This window comes from Phoenix dactylifera, chromosome 3, assembly GCF_009389715.1.
Source record: "Phoenix dactylifera cultivar Barhee BC4 chromosome 3, palm_55x_up_171113_PBpolish2nd_filt_p, whole genome shotgun sequence".
In the NCBI taxonomy this organism is placed as follows: Eukaryota; Viridiplantae; Streptophyta; class Magnoliopsida; order Arecales; family Arecaceae; genus Phoenix; species Phoenix dactylifera.
In genome coordinates this window covers 18,923,904-18,946,273 of record NC_052394.1, presented here as the reverse complement: position 1 = coordinate 18,946,273, position 22,370 = coordinate 18,923,904, and the positions used below count along the sequence as shown (strand labels likewise).

The 22,370-nt window shown below is 36.6% G+C and overlaps 2 protein-coding genes and 1 non-coding gene across 4 annotated transcripts; 2 read left to right on the top strand and 1 right to left on the bottom strand.

Annotated features, from left to right (window-relative positions):
- Positions 1-649: 649 nt before the first annotated feature.
- On the bottom strand, positions 650-5,073 carry LOC103716687 (BTB/POZ domain-containing protein At3g08570). The gene is made up of 4 exons (XM_008804789.3): positions 4,934-5,073; positions 4,230-4,296; positions 2,256-3,401; positions 650-1,370 (listed from the first exon to the last, which is right to left on the bottom strand). The coding sequence occupies exons 1-4, from the start codon at positions 5,017-5,019 to the stop codon at positions 840-842; spliced, it is 1,830 nt and encodes a 609-aa protein (XP_008803011.2). The 5' UTR covers positions 5,020-5,073; the 3' UTR covers positions 650-839.
- Positions 5,074-9,590: 4,517 nt separating this feature from the next.
- LOC103716703 (histone acetyltransferase TAP1) lies at positions 9,591-19,397 on the top strand. 2 transcript variants are annotated; one of them, XM_039124889.1, is made up of 8 exons: positions 9,591-9,733; positions 12,121-12,206; positions 13,771-13,831; positions 15,441-15,630; positions 17,748-17,847; positions 18,001-18,101; positions 18,282-18,375; positions 19,083-19,397. In XM_039124889.1, exons 1-8 carry the CDS (start codon positions 9,699-9,701, stop codon positions 19,160-19,162), a joined length of 747 nt encoding a protein of 248 aa, XP_038980817.1. In that variant the 5' UTR covers positions 9,591-9,698; the 3' UTR covers positions 19,163-19,397. The 2 variants fall into 2 exon arrangements, with proteins under 2 accessions (XP_038980817.1, XP_038980816.1); XM_039124888.1 differs by having other exon boundaries at positions 17,748-17,850.
- On the top strand, positions 10,963-11,081 carry LOC120110338. Its single transcript, XR_005511281.1, has one exon. It is a non-coding gene; the product is annotated as a 5S ribosomal RNA (ribosomal RNA).
- Positions 19,398-22,370: the final 2,973 nt, after the last annotated feature.

The window sequence follows — 22,370 nt, the reverse complement described above, 5'->3', positions numbered from 1 at the left end:
ATTGATTATAAGAAGACATCACATTCTAGAATGGTATGTATTTGGTTAAGCACCTATTTTTTTTAAATATATATATATAAATATCTATCATACTTTTGATTAAAAAAATATTTTATTCATGGACTTTAATAGCATAAGAATACTTTTAGAAAAAAACGATATCAATTTACAACCATAGTTTGTTTATGCCGTCTATGAATTTTTCTTTCTAATGAAATATAAAAATTTTATTTTTATAAAAATACTATTTTTTTAGCTCTTTTTCCTGAAAACTCTAATTTTTTATTTTTTCGTTGTTCATAGTTTTCTCCATTTTTTTTCTGCGAACCAGATGGGTTCCGTCTAAAATGTAATAAAGATAGTTTTATTTTTACATGTTGACCCAGTGAACCTGAATCTGCCCAAATATATAATGACATAAGTATTGTTTGGCTGCCAAGGCCCGTTAAGTCTCGGCTACCATGACATGGTCTATAACATTAAAACCTATGCTCGCATTGGATTGGGATGTGGATCCAAGGACCATCAAGCCCGACCCTCTCTTTTCTGTAGAAGGGAATCAACCTGCAGAGCTCTGGAGACTAGCTGCCCCCATGGTACTTTGTACATATTAAAAAAGCACAGAGAGAGAAAGAGAGAGAGAGAGAGAGAGAGAGAGAGAGCAGATACATCCTTCTTGCATTATTAACTTATCCACCAACAGTGGTTTCAGGTATGCCTGTGAGCACTAATAAGATCTCAAAAGATCATACAGTGAACAAACTGCATGGTTGTACGTGTACTCCATAATCTAACCAAGGTAAATATAACTTCTCACAACAACAAAACCCCACTGCAATCTATGAGACAGATTGTCTTTGCCGCCTCCTGCTCTTTCCATCTGATGCCTGCAACTTCTTCGTGCTCTTATGCTGTTTTCCAGTGGCTGGGCCAAACATTGCTATCCGGCCTATTCCCCTAGAAAGAGATGCAAAGAATGCTCTACCATGTTCCCCTGATCTACTATCCCTCATCCCTTGCTTCATGAATGCCTGTTCCTTCTCCAATTCGCTGAGCCTCACTCGCATCCTGGATATCTCTAGCTTCAGCTCCCGGTTCTCCCTTCGCAACGAAGCATAGTTGTCTCTCGGTGACACTGCAGCACTTGGGACCCCGCTGCTGCTGATCATCCTCTGAGAGAACCCGTCGCCGGAGTTCCCTGAGAGGGCAGACTTGAGGCGAAGCTGCTCGAAATAGAGAACACGGATGACCATCTGGACAGGAAGGCGGTCATTTTGAGCGGCGTGGTTTGAGGCTTCCTGGGAGAGCTTCTGGCAGTCAATGAGCTTGCACAGCTTCTTGCATTCAGACTCTGTCAGGGATGGATGGGCCTGATTGAGTTCAAAAGCTTGGTCAAGCATCTCAGGAAAAGCAAAAAGCATGAAACTTGAAAGATTTTGTACAAATTCATGTTGAGTTATCGCATATTTTCGTTACAAGAAAATGAGGTCATGTAATAGAACAGTCATGCTTTCATAATGAAAAATTAACTCAAAAAAGACCAGACTGATCTTTCAAAATTTTAACTTGGAGTGAATTGAGTAACCAAGCAAGTTACTAATAATGGGTAACCTTTGTTTGGAAGATAATTGAGAGATGAAGTTACAGTTCTCACTTAAGAAGACTATGCAAAAAAAAATTCTGATAAAAGAAATGTTTCTGAAATGTTTAAAGAATTGGATCCTCTGGATTACATTGTAAAGTTCATCGAAATTTATTGAGTAATGACAATATTAGTTTTGTTAAATTTAAACCTTGAGCTTCCATTATATAAGTGCTTGTATTTATGTGCAAGCGCATTTGTGCGCACGCGTGCATGCATGTGTGAAACAGTGATAAACATAACAGACAGCAAACCGAATAAGGTAAATTTTTAGTAACTCCATACTACTCATTTTTCCTGTTTTCGTATTGAACTAATATCTTCACCAAAATTTAAAAAACTGCTCGATTCTTACAGGGTACATCTTGAGTAAAACATGATGAAGTTAATTGCCACATGTCAAATAAGGCTAAATAGAAAATAAATCAGAAGAAAAATCATGAAATAAAATAATAATAAGGTGAAATAAATGAGGCAGCAGGTCAAGAACATGCTACACTGAGACCTAGATGTTACAAAAAGTATAATTGTATCTTTCAATTCACCATAGAAAAAAAGAAAGAAATGTATAATTATATTCACAGTAATTGCAAAATCAGATTCAAATAGTTACCTTCAAGTATATGTCAATTGCTCTATAGAGTCCATCATCAATTACATGAGCATAATCTGGCAATAATTCAATGATAGCCATAATTTTTTGCAATTTCAGGCATGGATCTGGTGCAATTTCTGCCAGGTACCCATCCATAAGCCTCCCCACTTTCAGAACTGAACTGTGATTTGGAGATTTAAGACCTTCAGATTCATATCCACAATGCGATGACTCTTCAGAAGCTTCATCTTCAATCCTTTGCAGGAAATTCACTAGTATACGATGGACAGTATCAACATCAAACACTGAATCACTTGTCTGCAGTGAAGGAATGAGCAGGTCATCTAGTGATGCCATTTCCAATTGAAACCCAATCCTCCTTTCAAGCTCAAGCCTACAGCCAAGACCTGCATCCACCTCTATTGCCATCCTTAGCATCCCAAACAAAAAGGACAGAGGAACAGATGTGATCTTCTCTGTTGCTAAGAGACCAACAAGTGTTTCTATGATCACTCTCTGCTTGTCTCCAACGAAAGCACTAGAATCCCAAGCTTGTCGTCTTTCAATACCTTTTAGAGAGGTTTGGGCATAGTGCATAATTGATGTGGTAATGCTATCTGATCTCACCCCTGTCCTCCTCATGGCAGCAATAACTCGCTGATAAAGATCAATTCTTAGCACTGAAAGATCTTCAACCCACCAGTCCTGACAATCCATTTTCAACTTCCCAGATCCAGCATCACATTCCAAGCGGGCTAAACCAGAAACCAGCTGTTCCTTGCTAGCATTTATGGCAATTGCATCCACACATCTATTCAGTATACCAAGCTCCTCCACAATGGGATGCAAACCCTCGCAAGCACATAAAACTTCTAAGGACTTCTCGAGGCTTTGCACCACAATCTCATTCATGTAGGTCTCTGTACGGGCAATCAAGTTCTCCTCCTGGTAATCTTCTGTCATTTCTAGATACTCAGCAATGCATTGGAGATGAGCCACATTGCTGGTAGTGATTTCAAAGTTTGTTCCGTAGCAGAATTTTGCTGCAAGTTCAAATGCTGGAGCTCCCCCAGGTACATTGCAGAGCTCCAACTTAAAAAGATCAGGGTCCTTGGATTCCACTATCATCTTGCGAATTTTTCCACTCCGAGAAACCAAAGGGAACTTCAAAATAAAAAACAAGGTCAGAACAGATGTTACAAAGCCGATTTCCTCTATGTGAGTTGCACGGAATGAATGAAGTTTCACCAAGAAGAAATAATAAATATATGGCTATGCACGAGATTACTAAATGCTAATTAGTGTGCAGATATTATGTCTAGGCTCTCTTGTCTGGAGTAAGGTAAGGGATGAAAAAAGATAAAGTGTGTTTATGTATGTATATGTATTTGTATATGTATATGTTTATGTATCTCTCTCTCTCTCTCTGTGTGTGTACTCATGGATGCCCTTTATGTTTTGATCCTGGTAAAGTCTAGGCTCTGCATCCTTTATTTTTTGACCACTGTCTTGCTGATATACTCATAGATGTCCATCTATGAATCAAACAAGAAAAGATTAAGCAACTTTATTAATGGATGGTCATTTATGTGGTTTCTTGGAAAATTAGCTTTCAAATATACAATCACAATCTTGCTATATTTGATTAAGATTGTTCTCTCATGGTAAAGGATGTCCACATTGACTCATACTGCAAATCTAGATTTTCAATCATTATAATAGTGGTTTTCTCCCTTGTTTCATTTCATTGCTTACAGCACACATTGCATTTCGTGGGCAATTATTAACTGGTCAAATATAGCTAAATCATATCATATTCAATCTTTAGAACAGTATCTGCATTCTGCACAATACTATAAGCACCAGAATCCAAAATTCTCATAGGAGTGTGCATCAATGACACATATCTGAAAGAAAGGGTAATGTAAACTATATAAATAGAAGAAACAGAAAGCTATTCATGAACAATTTCATTAAAACATCCATGTATACCTTGTGCAACAGAAATGATTGGCCATCCACATAAATCGTTATATCCCCAACAACATCAGAAAATATCCTGCACATATTGTGATAATCTTTACAATAGGAAACAGGCCAAGTACCACATTCTTACTTCCAAATCTAAATATCAAGCCATTAATACTGTATCACTCCCTGTTTTCTTCTTCAGCCCTCGAAGAATGATGGCAAGAGATTTTTGCTAACAAACCTCATAAATAGTGGCAAATATAGAAATAAAAACTAGGTTATGAGTAATTTTTAAAATAAAAAATACTGTTTTTTGTTAAAAAAACCTTTTGACATTTCATACCTTTATTTTTTTCTCTAAAAAAAGCTTTGCGAAAAAATAGTTCCCAAAAGGCAATGAATACATATAAAACAAGAACGCATTTATAGCTCAAATGCGAACGAAAATAAACTTGAAAAAACTCTGTTTTGTTCGCATTTCATAATCCGTTACTTGACAAAAATGGGGAAAAGGGCCAAAAATATCCAAAAATCAAAATTTTCTTCTCCGAAGTCCCTAAACAAAACACCAAAGAGTAACACATTTAAAGCTCCCAATAAGAAAAACCCTGCAGAAAAAGAAATCCCAAAGGATCGATTCGATCTGACCAGATAAGATCTCCTCAACTCATCCGACAAATACAAAAGCAAGATCGAAGAAGAAATGACAGAAGGAAACGGATCACCTCCTACTGATCGAGTTACAGAAGCGCGGAGACGTCGCAAGCTTCATCGAGGAGAAAGGGAAAGCGCTCTCCGACGCCATCCCCATTGCTCTCTCTCTCTCTCTCTCCCTCTCTCTCCCTCCTCCTAGAGCTAAAGCTGAAAAGAAAGAACTGGAGTGGAGCTGTAATAAAAGGAGAGTGAACATGAGAAGGAAAGCTCGGCTTCTCACACACCCTCGGTTTTCACTGTTATTTGCGTTTATGCCACTGAGGGCGTGGTGGGAGCCACGGGGTGGGTAGGAGTGGGAAAGAAGGAATGACGGACGATCGGATCATTTCGGTTCGCTTTCTCGACGCTGGTGTCCATGGATTGGACGCTTGAGGTGACGTGGAATGGATGTGGGTCCACGGTTGATCGTCCTGTCGTGTCGTGATGGGAGAGGGACGTATCTGATGGAAAAATCTGGTGGATTATCTTGTCGTTAGGTAGAAAAATAACAGTACAATGTAACAATCTAATGATCCCATCTAAAATAATTAATTTTTTTATAAATATTTATTTTTAAATAAATAATAAATATAAAACTAAACATGTACAAATTTTTACATTAAACTTGAAATGAAGAATTTACTTTGAGTAATATTTTTGATGTTTCTTATCTCAACAATTAATTATATAGTACAGGTGGTAGTGTGGTATGCTGATCAAACAGATATTTATAATTCTATGGTGAGAAGAATAAAAACCCCATGTTGTAAGTTTTTTTTTTTTTGATTGAAATGTTATAAGTTCTGTTTGGTCTAATTGAAATGGCACAAATGGGTGCAATTCAAGAAAGATTAGTATGATTAATTGGTGCCTTTGTAATATTTTACGATGAATTGTAATTTGATATATTTAGATTGTTAATTAGTTTGTATATATTGGAGAATCAAATCAAAGGTAAGATAGTTATGTTTTCTTGTATGCATAGATGAAGTTTATTTTTGTATATAATAAAGGATGGTAAAAGAGGCATATTTTTTTAAGCAAAATAATTAATTATGAAGGAGCGTGATTATACTTGAATTGCATGGATAATGTAAGCTATTTTATAATTAAACTAAGATGGATGATTGAAGACTTGAAGTTGGATATGACTTTGCTGGATTTAATGTAAACATTCAGCTATGTTATCTTTATTAAGGTAGTGGGTAAGTAGGTGATTGGAAGTGACCTAGCTACTATAGATCTCTTATGGGGTGCAAGCTAGCTTTCATTCCATTTAGTAATTACGCACTAAGTATCAACTAACATTTTGAGAATATAGAGTTCGTTATGAAGGGGTTTTTTTTCCCCAAAACTCCACTTTTTGGGTTTTATGAAGAATCAATATTGGTTTCCAATATATTAAGCTTGCAATCAGTTGATAATCTGACTTCTATTTTTTGTTGTTACATAAGAATGCTTTATGTGCAATGGAATATAATCATTAAGATTGTTGATTACAACAGGGATAGACGAAGCAATTTTATTGAATCCATACTCATTAGTAAACTTCATGCCTATAAACTATTACAAGAAAGTATAAAATCTGTAATATTCAAGTTTTGTGGGCTACATGAGAGTGCCTAGAAATTTTTAAGAGTTTCTATATAAAATTTGGCCAAGTCTATTGCATTCAAGAGTTTAATTCATTAGCTAAAGTACAGAACCACTACGATTTGATATGGTTCGACATCATTGCAACTAACATTTTAGCAACTAATTGAGCACTCTGCATATAGTTTATCCTAAAAATCATTGGAACTGTGCAAATGTAATCTATGGTCCACTAGACCTGTGCATAAATGGATAGGTGAACCACTACTTTCTTTAATTCAAAATGACCCCAATAAATAATAAAAATAAGAAATTGCTTTTAGGACAAACCTATAATTATTGCCATGGATTTCCTTGCTAAACTTTTTCAATATAAGTTCAGCCCAACATGGAAGACTTGATTCAAGAAATAATAAAAAAAAAATGCTAATATAACATAACTCTCACACATTATAAAGAAACATCAGGATTCCTATATTTATAATGGTAACAAGTCACATGTTTGAGTGGAGAGAGTTTTATAAGATAAACTTGCAAGATGTTGATGCTAACCAAAATTTTGTGGAATCTCTTCTGATTTCTAATGCTAGTTCAACATTATTCATGATCTAATTAAACTAAGACTAATTATATGGCTTCATGAAACCTTAGATTTTTTATTGGATCTCTCCATTATAAGAAAAGAAACGAAACACTTTTAACAAATGTGGGGTTCACCACGATGCCATGTTCTTTCCAAAACGGGATGCGGTTACCATTTTTGTTTCCACAAAGTTTTACATCAAACTATATTTCCTTTTCTCCTTTTCTAATATTCATATATTGGAATGCAACCTTGCACTCAAAAGTTTGCTTTCCCTTCCTATTAAATGAAGCAAAGCCCAAGCTTTTTGACTGCATAATTGAATGGCTAGCCTGTAATTTTGCAATTGAAAGCGGTCCTTCGATGGGATGTGCCGAATGGGAAGGAATATAAGGAAGTGGAATGATGCGACAGTTGTAACACGGAACTCGATAAGGAAGTAATCATCGACAGCGCTTCTTTCCTTTCTTTGTGGGCTGTTTTTGACGTTATAATATCCAAAAAGCCTTGCAACGACGCAAGTACGGTCCCGCTCTCCCGACCGTGACCGCTGTTCCTTTGCCTCTCTCGAGATTCTGGGAGGAATGCTTGGGGCCCCATGGAGTCACAATAATTGGTTGAAAGTGGGGTTGGTTGCATGTTAAGAACCAACGGCTGAGTGACACGTTCATATGGAGAAGTTTGGTACCATACTTGATGAGGGAAGCAATTTGATGATAGATCGAGCGATTTTTTTTTTTTTTTTTTTTATGGTGGGTGGACCATACCTGACAAGCATCGATACACCTAATAAAATCAAAAAACAAAATACCTCGGAGTGCCAGGAGCAATTTCTCATCTCCAAAGTGATTGGCTACATAACCAGCCACTCAGTCCGCAACTCTATTAGTTTTACAGAAAATATATTTGGTCTGTAGATTCAGCCAGTTCGCCGATGCTGTTCCAACATCAGAGAAGAATTTTTCTAGATAGTCACAAATAATATATTTTATGCTTTTTTATTTTATGATAGTTATTATATTTTTAAAAAACATCCTTTGAAGTCTTCTAAATTTAGCATAGTTGATAGAAAATTTTTAAATTTATGGAATATCTGCTAAAGTCTTTGAAATCACTTTAGTCTCCTTTGAAGCCCTTCTTTGGTATAACAGTAGATTTTCTTCTTCCTTGTCCATTTCAAGTAGAGGCTGTAGAGCTTCATTTTGCGCAAATTTTACCATTTTCTTTACTCAAGAACTTCAGAAAAATTATACGAAATTCATCTGACGTCATGTTGTAATATAGTTAATTATAAGATTGTAAATACAATGTGGAATATACCACCCATATACATAATACTATCTACACAACAATTTTGAACCATGTAGACTTATTACGAATTTATTTTATCTATGCAGCAATTATGAGATGTTTTAATTATAAAACATAGCTTAAAGTAATGAAGTACAAATAAGAGAGAATAAAAACCCTGATAAAACAAAAAATATAAAGTACTAGCATCATGCAATGTTAAACAAGTTTGTTGTAGATATTGAGCAATATCAATGCACACGGTGGGACATTTCTATGCACATATTAGACAACATCAATGAGCATATTCTGCTCAAACCTTTGTCTTGGCCTTCCTCATGTATGAGTCCTGTGCTTTTCCTCGTCCCTCAAATTTAAGTTTATGATGGAACTTTTATCATTCAAGATGACGAATCTCTTGTGACATTGTTTGGATATGTAAAATATAGAATTTCCAATTCTAGCAAGAAAAGGAGGAAAACGGATATTCAATTTAAAGTGAGTAAACACAATTTCTTATTCGATCTTGAGAATACATATAAAATTCTGTAGAAAGCCGCATTCGGTATGGAGGAAAGTAATAAAACTAGCTTTGCTTGACCTAACCCTCATAAGTAAAGGACGAGGCGACAATGGCTTTGGAGCATCCGGCAAGAATCAGGTACGTAACAAGCATACATAATATAGATAGTACATGTTCTTAATGGAAAACACATGTGATAAGAAAAAAAAGGACTTGAAATTGATAAACTAAGTTACAGTATATTATAGCTAATATATAATTAATTCCTTTTAAACTCAATTCAATGATTCACATTTGGCTTAGTAAGCATATGAGGAACCATTAACCCAAGCATGAACCCTGCTTGAACTGAGGTTGGTATAAGTTGGCATCGATTTCGACTCCAGCAGAAGACAAGTTCGAATTGATTTCAGCCCAATAGAGATTATCAAGCCATTCAAGATAGGCTCGAGCTTTGATCGGTAACAAACTCATCAAAAACACATCAAGCTTGATCTCCTATTTTTTTTATTCGACGGTTACGTCAAGCTTGATCTCAACTGCCAGACTTGAATTCAATTTCGAATCGAGTGAATCAAACCAGGTTCAATCAAGCGCACCGTTCTTAGCTACATCCAATTCTACGTCCATGTAACCATTTGATCGCACCGTCGGATTGTCACCATCGTCAAGGGGGCTTCTGCTCCCAGGCCAAAAGCCTTATCTCTTCTGTTCCACTCTTTCCAATAAGCGGCAGCAGAGAGAGAGAGAGAGAGAGAGAGAGAGAGGCGCCAAGGCTTAGGTTCGAGAGGGATTAGGGAAAAGAAAGATGCTCTCCAGCGCATCGGTTGCCTCATCGTCTCCGTAAGTTTGCGAGTTCATTAAATGGGAACAAAGATCGTATTTTTGCCCTTTGTTTTGAGTTTTTCTTTTCGATGTGCTTGTTTATCCTCCGGTAAAAGAAAAAAACGTCGATTTTAGTACCTTGGAAGGAATTTAAAAGAATCCGTCGGGAAATCTTGGGTGAAATTGGATGTTTTCTTGCTTGCTTCTACCTTGCTGCTGCTTCAAATCAACCTTTAACTTGGTCGGTTTTATTTGATGAATCTGGCGTAGATTATATTACTGTAACTTCTAGCATATTTGGATGCCCTAGTAGGAATTTGTCATACAAATTAATAATTTTGTTTAATCGCACATACAGAATTGTAAAAAGTGGAGAAGTTTTATTTTGGGCCCAGTATTCTTGTTACAAAGCATGATATAAACAGAAAACTCGAACAATTCTTCCTATCCATGGTCAAACAATTCTTCCATCTATGTGCCGTGTGTAAAACTCGAGGAGAAAATGCGAAATGTTAGCTCATTAGGGGTTTAAGACAAAGGCTATGGAACTAGTTCGATCTCACCTTTAGGCTTTTGCTTATAGCTTTTAACTATGCTATCTTAAGTTGGCTTCTTTGCCTCAAATTTTCGTTGTAATGTGGCCACATTGAATTCTTTTTTTTCTTCTTCTTATCTACACATGTTCATACAGTCTCCAGACAAGCATTTCATTATCTAGTCAGTTTGGCTAGACTTGTACTACATATGCACCTCGGTATTTTATCTTGGTGATGCCCTCCCTATGTGCTGTATTATACTCTTTCTTGCCCCGCTAATGGTTACCTCTCAAATTTCTAGCCCAGTGATGGACACCAAAAAGCCTACAATCTCTGCTTTCACATTCTTTGAAATAACTAAACTGAAACTTCAATTCAGTGGATTTCAATTAAACCCTACAGAATAAGGTCTTCAACAAGCTGTTCTAACTCTTCATGCGTATCTGTGTTATAAATTCTGAAAGCAGTTCCCTTATAGATTCTGTCATAATGATAGTAACACATACTATTATGACCTTTTCACTGGCTTGGTTGATACTCCATGCTCATCAAAAGCCTTCATTTTGATGATGCATATTGTAAGGACCCGTGCGGGTGTGTGTTTAGTCCCACATCGGTTATTTGCTGGATAGATCTTGGGTACTTATACAGGATCAAAGAACCCAAATAATACCTTCCGGCTAGCCATTTTGGATGAGGTCCTGAGGTCCTGGGTGCGATCATACCAGCACTAATGCACCGGATCCCATCAGAACTCCGCAGTTAAGCGTGCTTGGGCGAGAGTAGTAATAGGATGGGTGGCCCCCTGGGAAGTCCTCGTGTTGCACCCCTTTTAAAAAGGGGACACTGCAGCACAGATCCATTGGGGTTGATCACGGACCGATCGTGGTGTTTGTGATTAGATTTGAATGGATTTGAACCCTTAGCCTGACAAGAACGTCAGGGCTTGAACGGGAGGAGTATGTGAGGACCCGTGCGGGCGTGTGTTTAGTCCCACATCGGTTATTCCTGGGTAGATCTTGGGTACTTATACAGGATCAAGGAATCCAAATAATACCTTCCGGCTAGCCATTTTGGGTGAGGTCCTGGGTTGTTACAAATGGTATCAGAGCGGATCCGGCCCATAACCTATGTGGACTAGGAGACACTGCAGCACGGATCCATTGGGGCTGACCACGGGCCAATCGTGGTATTTGTGATTAGATTTGAACCCTTAGCCTGACGAGGACGTCAGGGCTTGAACAGGGGGAGTATGTGAGGACCCGTGCGGGTGTGTGTTTAGTCCCACATCGGTTATTTGCTGGGTAGATCTTGGGTACTTATACAGGATCAAGGAACCCAAATAATACCTTCCGGCTAGCCATTTTGGGTGAGGTCTTAGGTTGTTACACATATAATTTTTCAAATAATGTCACTCAATTTGAATTGAGTATGCCAAGAGTTCTAATGTGTCCGAATTCTATGATAACAATTGCGCCATAATTAGAACTGCTTAGTTTGTTTAGCTGTTAGAAATGGCTAGTTTATTTTTTGTAGTACTTGTCATCAGTCTAACGTTCAACACTCAGTTTATATATATTTATTATATCTTAGGAAAAAAAAGATGTATTCTAAAAGCAGCACAGGATTCATATCAGTACCTTTCACACTGTGTAAGGTAACTGGATGTGAGAAATATGAGCTGAAAGCTGAAGAATGAGAAACGAAGTGCTCATATCACTTTCAGTAACTGCTAGAGTTGTTTGGTTTTAGATGATCTATCAACATATATATGTTTATTTAGAGATTTTTATTGTTGTGTTAAACTTGGATCTTTGGCCATGGGGCATGCTCTAATCCGCTGTCATTCACATATTTAATCTTTCATAGGTACCATATTCATTTCCTTGCTTGCCATTTTCAAGTTCCAAATCGATCTCTTCCTCCTTCAAATGTATTCTTTGGGCTAATGCCAGGTAAGCGTCTTCTACTTCTAAGGCAATGAAGTAGGTCAGCTGTATTCAATTTTGTAATCTCATCATGTGCAATTAGAATATAGTGCGAAGCGATTAATACATATATAAGAATTTGCAGGGCAACCATAGGTTTTTGTTATTATTACTATTTTTCTTTTAGAAAAGTGGACTCAGATGGTTAAGTAATGGAGGAATCATTTTTTTGAATACGGGAATGCATTTGACTGGATTTGATACGTTTTTCCTAAGGACCAACATGATTATTCACCTCTTTTTCTTCTTTTTTAATTTCAAAATATATGACCACAATTTAGTATACTTATATGTATTATCTACATATATCTATGTCACTACGTCTATGATAAAAATACAACTTCCTTCTCTATTTTTATCATTTTTCCAATTGTCTCCTTATAGACATAGATGCATTGTCTTATGTACATACATGTGTATATGTAAATACTTGTATGTACGTATGCATAGGATATAGTTTTAATGCTCCTAAAGCATAATTTATGTTATTATGCTGCATATTCAAATTGATGATTCAAATCATTTGTCACTACTCATGTCATTTAGATATAAAAGTTAAAAAATATTTTGGAGTCTTGTTACCTATGCATCAAAGGATCAAAAGATGAACTAATCTTCGACAAAAACAAACATATTTGTTGCAAGAAAGATTCCAAAAGCATTCAAACCATTTTAATTATGGACAATTTGTCTTTACAGTTTGTGGTACAATGGACAAAGTGGATTAATGATGTGTATTTCCCATTGCACATTTTTTTTTCATTGTTTTAGTTATCCTTAGGAACATTTAGGCTGTCCCATAATCATATTTTTGTATCCATGAAGCATGTATGCAAGTTTGATACTCCTATCTTGTGATCATCATGGTAAAAGTGGAATGTGCCCCTTGTATCTCCTTTTTTTATTTTATACATGTCTTAGCACTATGTTTTGTCTGATTTTTTTTTTTCTATCAATTTCTTTAGCCATTTAATGCTGGATATCGGTCGTAGGATGATACTTTCATTGGACATACCATCTTGACACAATACCATTATCTTATTTTCATGCATTCTCAATTTCTTCAAAACATTTCTAATAGGACTTGGGTCCACCGGTTTGAACCACTCTCCTTAGCACTTGTATGGGGAGAAGTTCTGAGTTCAAACTCCAAAGGTGGTGATCCCATTGCTGTTCTCAAAAAAGAAAAAGTGGTCAAAACAAAGGTTTGCCATCTCGATACTAGATCCCGTACAAGTGCCCACCTGGTACACCACATATCAAGTTTTGGTACTTTCATACCTCTATACTGACACTCGAAATAGAGGGTGTACCGAGTCTTGATATCCTACTGGTGCAGTACGGTATGCTCTGTACTGGATGGTATGGTCTGAGATCGCAAACCTTGGTCAAAACATTAGATTGTTTCACAATTCCCCTTAAATGCGAATTTGTTTTGTTAGTGCTATCAGAGGCATCATACAATCAGATAAGTCAGTTGAGTTAGGTGGGAACCAAGTAATAATAATGCTCACACTTTTTTTTTTTGCAGCAAAAAGAAGAGTGAATGTTTTTCCTTTGAGAGCTAGCTTTTGGGATTCCATCAGATCTAGGTAACTGAAAATGCACATTAACATCAATGATGTAAAGATTACTTTATAACTCCAGCAACGAGAATGATACTTCACTAAAAAATATTTTTTGTGATTCACGTACTGGAACTTGGCTTTGCTTTCTGACTTGCCGATGTACGATGCTTTACAGGTTTTTGTTAGAATTCCATTAGAATTTGATATTCTGATTTGCCTGCATTCTTTTGTGGTGTAATGACCACTTCCAAGAGATTTGCCCTTTGTCCAGTTGGATATTTGGAAAAAGACATTTAGGTTAATGTGCTAAAAAAACAAGTTACTCTCTTTACTAACCTCGATTGGCATCAGCAAGGTTTTTTTGCGATCAAGTTCATGAATAAAACATGCAGAGATCCTATCCAAGAGCTCTTTAAGATTTGTTTCTCCTCATTTGAATAAAGAACTGCTAGGTAGTGTATTTTCATCACTGTCCTGACTACTGCAGTAGAGGAAGCTTAATATATGCTATATTTCTCCTTGGTTATTATTTTATTAAATGATCTTCTTGTCCGAGGCATCTGCCAGAGGGTCTAAAACAAGTATCTCGAGGTATTTCCGGCCTTCCTCCTCACTATGGCTGTTTTTTTCCCTAAATTGCGCACTTCCAAACAACACTAAATGTTTTTTGCACTTAAGCCTCTCCTTGTCCCAGTTATAAGCTTACTCTATATATCAATCTTTTAAACTGAACCTCTGATAGCTTATCACTTGTCCATGTTAATATCCTTCATTGCTATACGATTCTGTGCTATATGTTCCTTCATTAAAACCTTTTGGTTCATATGATAGTGTTGGTCCTATAATAATGTCACATATATTTTTTTTAAGTCCTACTAGCATACAATGATCTCATTACACTCTGAAGGCTTCTTAATTTCATTCACCTTGCTCTAATGTGATTGAAGACAGATGTCTATCTTTTCAACCATCTATATAATGGATCCTACTTGGCAAAAGCGTCATTATGACAAATTTTATTGTTCATTTCTAGATATGTATCCAAATTATCTTTCAAATCCACAAAAGTTGCAAACAGCATACTCCATTTTGGTGCGATCAATATATAGAAATTTTATTCTTTAGAACTTCTATAACCCCAATACTATGTTCTTCCTTGCTTGTCTGATCAGTCAACAATCTATCAACTGAAATTAACATGCGCCAAGTTTTCTCTTCATGGAGATTGATAGCTACTGCATCTGAAACAGTGTTGAAAGTTGGACAATTAAATTGACCCCTGATGACAGCAGATAACATATTGGCACTGTAAACTTCTCAATCTATCTGTAAGTAGATTGTCCACTTCTTACACGTCTTTAGCAAGACAATGTGGCCCATCTGATGATGCCTTAATTTCACCATTACCCATGGGATTATTTCTTTAGGAACCTAATAAGCTTCATCTAAACCAATAAAATCATGTTTAAGTTCTTTTGAGCTCTAAATTTAATTGTTTATTTGTTTCTTTTGAGTTCTTACTGGGTATCTATGTATAGAAACTGTCTCGAGAAAGACATGGGATTCATTGTTCGTTTTCTTTTTCTTCATGGATTAACAAGCATTAACAAACATGATTTATGTGGTCATGCAGTTTCTTGAAGAATAACAACAACTCTACACAGATTACTGAGCCACCACCAACATTAATGGAAGAGGAAGAACCCTTGCCACAGGAGATAGTACTTCTAGAAAGGACTCAACCTGATGGAACATTTGAGCAAATAATCTTTTCTTCATCCGGAGATGTTGATGTTTATGAACTCCAAGCTTTATGCGATAAGGTGATTATTTACTTGTTGACAATTGACTTTCGAATGTTTTAACACAGATATATAGTATTTGTGACTCATGACTTACATGATTGAGTGCGATGAAGGACAGAGATTAGAACCTTTAGCCATATGTATCCATTGGAAAATATTGAGAATCAAGCACGAGTTCCTTGCAATAATATCTTTATTGAACTGTAAAATGGCATCAAATAGTTATTCTTTTGTCAAAGATTACTTGCTAAGGAAGTTTACAAAATGACTCCTGTTTTGTTTATCAAAGTACTTTTTAAGAAAATCATTTTCTTTTATTTTTGTTATAATCATTTTCTTGGTTATTTTTCATGCATAATTTCCCTCCTTCCATCTCTCTCTCTCTCTCTCTCTCTCTCTCGGTCGCTCACTCTGTCCAACCCCCCCCCTGGGCGAAATAAAAACAGCAATCCTCTGTTTACCACTTATTTAAGGTTCCATGTGTAACTAGCAAAACTGAGCAAACCACAAAGACATGCAAATTAACACACAATCACTACACAAAGATCTGAGCAAGAGAAAAATCATTGGGAATCAAACAGAAATAGATTAAGTTAAGGAGGGTCTTTTCCATGAGGATCTGATTTGAAGATTACCTTGTTAGGAGGGGATGACGAGATATTATGACTAGATGATGAGATGTTATATGAGGGGCACTGGGGCACCTAGCGAGGATGTTGTTGGAAGCCGCTAAAACCAAAAGAACCAAAAGAAACCAAGAAGAAATTCTTGCTCTTGTACAGTCTGAAGAAGTACAAAAAATGACACATCACCAGAAAACCTAACTTAAATAAATTCTTTAGAGATGTGGTAAGGAAACAAATAGCACAAATAAGAGACAGGTGAAATGATAATGTGTAATGCATGGGAAGAAGCACTTGAAGAGGTCATGTAGATGCTCCAGATGATGCAACACTGACCCTATGACCTCTGCAATGATCCTGCATGATGTAATTGAAAATAAGTCGCAAGTCGATTAAATTTGAAAGTAAACATCTTTATTTATAGTTTGGAATTGGAAAAATATGAGGAGCCACTAGTTAATCAATGATATTCCATCAAGGATGTAAGGGTCCTTTTTTCAGAGAGATGCAAGGGCGACTCATCTGCAGTGTATATTTGATATTTAAGAGATAAGCTATAAGAATTGATGCATAATAATATTATGTGAACTGTGAAGTACGAACAACCATAGCTTCAAGTATGCAAAGGATAATGAAAATAAAGTTTGGGAACATATTTGGCATATACCAGCTTGCCTTGACTAGGAACTCTCCTCTTCCTTTTTATTTTCTTTTTTTTTGTTTGTTTGTTTCTTTTCATGTGCTTGCGGGTGGTGGGGTTGGGGTTGATCAGGGAGGAGGCCCCTTGCGCAATATTTAAGAGATGACCTATAAGAATTGATGCATAATAATATTATGTCAAGTATGAACAACCATAGCTTCAAGTATGCAAAGTATAATGAAAATAAACTTTGGGAAAATATTTGGCATATACCAGCTTTCCTTGACTAGGAACTCTCCTTTTCCTTTTTATTTTCTTTTTGGTTTGTTTCTTTTCATGCGCCTGCGGGTGGTGGGGTGGGGGTTGATCAGGGAGGAGGCCCCTTGTGCAGACCTCATTGTAGGTGCCTAAGAAAACACACCCCCCAGCAAAACTACAGACATGAAAGAAAAGAAGAAAAATATTCAGTTGATGGAACAGAGTCTGCTGTTATTCTGAAACAAGAAATCAAGATTTTACTATTTCAAAGAAATTCTTTTATTCAAATGCAACTTCTTTTTTTTATATATATACAATTTAACTATAACTTGTTTGGCATCATTGCCTGACAGGTATTTGGGTGCAAATTTTGATAGTTTTAAAACTTCAGGAAGAGAATATATTATAAAGGAAAGATGATTTCGTCCTTCTAAAACTTGGAATCTGAACAATGCATTAAAAATATTCTGACTCACGCTTACAATTCAGTAGATAACAATTGTTTTGATTTCTGCAGATTTAATTACATTCTTTAAAAAAAAAATCCTGCTTAAACAGTTATTTGTATTAAATTGTGCATAATTGTTTTTATAATGATAACATGGATTTGACAGGTAGGATGGCCTCGAAGACCACTAACAAAAGTAGCAGCATCTTTAAGAAATAGCTACTTGGTTGCCACACTTCACTTAATAAGTAGATCTCCAGGCCCAGGTAGTTGTATTTTCTTCTGGGCAATTTTTTTGTGTTTCTGTTAGTTTGAGCTGATATGCCATGCTTGTTTTTATACTTTAAAACAATTTGCAGCTGAGATTCATATAATTAAATGATGAACATCTTAGTGTACTTGGAGAAGTTATTTGACAGAGGGGAATGAGCGGAAGCAACTAATTGGCATGGCTCGTGCTACTTCTGACCATGCCTTCAATGCTACAATATGGGATGTCCTTGTTGATCCTTCTTATCAGGTAGCTATCAGAATGGAATGGGTGAGCAAAATTTCATGCTAAACTTGCTCGTTTCGCTTTTTCTGCAAAACTTAGTCTTACCAGCTTATATTAGTTTTGGCAGACAGATCAGCTTGTTTACAATGGAGGAAAAAACTTTGTAAAATTACACATAGCTTAGGAATTTGTGATGCTTTTCAGGGCCAGGGTCTTGGTAAGGCACTCGTGGAACAGCTAATCCGGGCATTACTACAAAGAGACATTGGCAATATAACATTATTTGCAGACAGTAAAGGTACAGATGCTACACCTGTAGTGATCATTTCACTTTATCAAGTTAATTTTAGTCAAACCATAAGTTTCCCCACTTGCACTAACATAAGCAAGCAGCAGAATTTCCTTGGATCTCCAATGCTAAAAACCACTAGTTTATTGGGCTGAAAAGATGAAAATTGTTTTTCAAGTTTGGTCTCATTTATACACAACATTGATCATTAGCAGGTAATCTGCATTCTTGGCTAATAAGATGATGCAACATGCTGTTGCTGACAACTGTGGAAGAAAGATATAATTATCTATCTAGCAATCTGAACAACTATAGAAAAAAAACTAGTTAACAAATATAAGCACATAAGTTTTAAAGCCACCCCGTTGGAGTTCAGTTGATCTGCTCCCCTCTCTTAAAAAGAGGGAGTTTCACAGGGTCTAATTTCGAGTCCTATGGTGGGGAACCCACCGTATTTCTCAGGAAAAAAAAAGATACAAGTTTTTAAAGGTCCAGCAAGCAACTGGTAGCTGCAACGGAAAAGAAAATAAGTTATTGAGGTTACTTTACATTTTCCACAGATGAGTTTGTCTGTCTGCCTTGAGCACTCATTAAATAAATGAGCAATATCTATATTTAATACTACATTTATGGAATATTTTGCGATGTTATTGTATTTGTCTGACCATATTTTAAATGATTGAAGTTTAATAGGGTCTTGTTTGCATCATTTGCAGTTGTTGATTTCTATAGAAATTTAGGATTTGAAGCTGATCCTGAAGGTATCAAGGGCATGTTCTGGTACCCAAGATTTTAGCAGCCTTTTGATGATGGCGGGATTTCTACACGTTGTTTAATTGGAAGCATCATCTTGGAATCAAAGAGCTACTGCACCTGTAAATCTATGGCAATCACACATCAATTCATAACTTATTTTAATATTTTGGAATTCTTCCTGATCCTTTTGGCTGTGTCTCAGTCTGTGAATGCTTCATATGTTGGCAAGAAAACGCCTACTCATAACAAATGATTAATATAGCTTCTTCTGCACTCTTTCTAATAGTTATGAGAGAGCGGAGAGAATAAGGGAGGTATGTTGGTTATTATCCCAGCATGGATGGATAGCATTATATCTACCCGAAAAAAGGGGGGATTATAGCTGTTGTTCAGGGAGCATAAACCTCCTCTTAGGGCTCATTTTCTTACTGAAATCGAGCTCTGTCAAGCATATGTTTTAAGATTCATGGAGTACCTACATGCAATATTTAAATTTTAAAGGGTGTTGTTCATTGCAATAGATCTTACGGCGTCCGGCCGGACTAACTCAAACTTAAATGGAGAATCTTATCTATGATATTCAAATTCTACGAGTGGATATTACAATGATACTTAAAATAATTATGAAGGCATGCCTGGACCAGCTTAATCATGCGTTAGGGGTCTTTTTTCCATTTAAACCCTACAAATAAGAATATTATATCCCAGTTCTTTAGTTTTTCAAAAAGTTAACAGAACCATCCTTCTGTATCTCCTCTCAACGTTACCAGATTCTTTCTTCCATGGCCATTCTCTTAAACCCTAATGGTCCCTGGAGGGCTCGCTATTAGTTTTTAGGGCTAACAATTTGTGAGCCAATAGCCCATCCTTTGCCAAACTTTATACAACATTCATGCATTCGAGTTATTCATATTGCAATACGTTCTATATAATAGATAAAATAAAATAGTAGAAGAGATTGCATGCCAAATATTATTTTTGAACCTTTCATGGGAATGGCTAAAAGTGGATGGATATTGGAAAGTTCCTCTATAGGATACTCACACACACCACAATGAAGTACAACAAGTTTACGGAGGTCTTTGTCTCCATGGAAAGCCTTATTAAAACAAGTTCTAAAACCACAAATTACTTCTAAAACAAGTTATCAACTAAGGTAAAGAGTGGAGGATTATTAAATTGAATTAAAAACTAAAACCTTTATATAAAAGACTAAGACCATTTCTATCCATTACATCATTGGATCAAGAAACTTCTACATAGAGCTCGTGGAAAAGCAAGACTAAAATCACAAATCTATATTAAACCCAAAGCCATCTCAAATTTTTATCCAAATCCTATGCTTTTATCCATTCAAAGTAAGAATTTGCTGCTGGTCTATCATGTAATTTGAACTCCATCAAGGCAACATATTGGTTTTTTTCTAAACTAATAATCCTAGCTAAATCCATGCTTCTTTCAACGAGAACTTTCTTTTAGTTATGTGATCGAAAGACCACATGCCGCACAGTGCTCTGTTTCTATGGGGTATGCTACAAATTGCAGGACATTGATTGAGCCTAGAAGTTTCTGCCTTTGTGTTTCTATAAACAAGCAGCTATCCAAGGATATTCCAAATTCTTCCATCTAACCAAATATTTCCATTTTCTCTTTTTGTTATATATGTTTCTTGTTTTCTATGTTGTCTTTTTTTATTGGGACATAGGGTAAGCCAATCCCAATACTAAGGGAGAGAAAAAAATTGGGTTTTGGAAGATTAAAGCTGTAACAACCCAGGACCTCACCCAAAATTGCTAGCCGGAAGATATTATTTGGGTTCCTTGATCCTGTATAAGTACCCAAGATCTACCCAACGAATAACCGATGTGGGACTAAACACACGCCCGCACAGGTCCTCACATACTCCCCCCGTTCAAGTCCTGACGTCCTCGTCAGGCTAAGGGTTCAAATCCATTCAAATCTAATCACAAACATCACGATCGGTCTGTGGTCAACCCCAATGGATCCATGCTGCAGTGTCCCATAGTCCACATAAGTTATGGGCCGAATCCGCTCTGATACCATTTGTAATAACCCAGGACCTCACCCAAAATGACTAGCCGGAAGGTATTATTTGGGTTTCTTGATCCTGTATAAGTATCCAAGATCTACCTAGCGAATAATCGATGTGGGACTAAACACACTTTCGCACAGATCCTCACAAAAGTATTCCTATATTCCTCTAAAATTGGAACAGGATGGACTCTTCCCAATCAAACACGGCTGAAATAGAGTAATTTATTCCCTTTCCCATCCAAAGTTCAACCAAACATGCCCTACGAGCCTTTATGGTTTGTACCATTTATTCGAGTGAGATATCTCATCCCATCGTAGTTGACATCAGAATGCCGACTTTATTGCATGGATTGCGACACAATCGATCCTCCTCGGCCAGCCGCAGCCACTGACTTTAGAAGAAACGTGTTTATACCTGTTCCCATTACTTATCTTGCTGTGCTTCAAGGCATTTTTAATAGAGAGCTAAATGACAGGGCGACACCTTTTTTCCCCCCTATTTGAATCGATCTTCCATGGAAGGATGGAATTGGCTAGAATATTAGATGGTGATTGAGGATGTTTTAGCCTAATAAAGAGCAAATTCCAACACCTGTGCTCATAAAGTCTAAGATTCCCAACAAGGAGCAATCTTCCTGATGTGGCCTTTTAAGCTGGACCCACCAAACAGATCTCATCACAGCTGACCCGAGTTCTATATGGATCATCTCCTTGCTTGCACACAAACAAGCCTTGAAACTTATCTTGATCGAAATCCCTTAAAAACAAAGTCTTGTAGGGAAAAAAAAGAGTACCATTTTTTCAAAAAAAAAAATCATTTTATTGTGATATCAATGATCCATTTTAAACTTCAATGAATGGCGGGTGCTCATTGGTTACCATTATGCCGTCATCTTATGTCTATATTTTGACTGCACCAGCTTTTTTTTTTTTTTTTTGTTGAAAACGGCAATTCATATATCTCTAATGTGAGTACATCCTGCCAAATCAGAAGACAATAAAGAGTACAAAAAAGACGGAAGCTCTACTGTGGGCGTCCACAAGAACTTTCCGGAATGTCTCGCAACATAGGAGGCGACCCAGTCTGCAGCCCTGTTCGCCTCTTGAAAAGCATGTACAACTTGGAACTCGCTCAGCTTCGCCACCAGTCTGCGTGTGTCACAAATAAGGGGGTGACAATCTTCGAACCTATC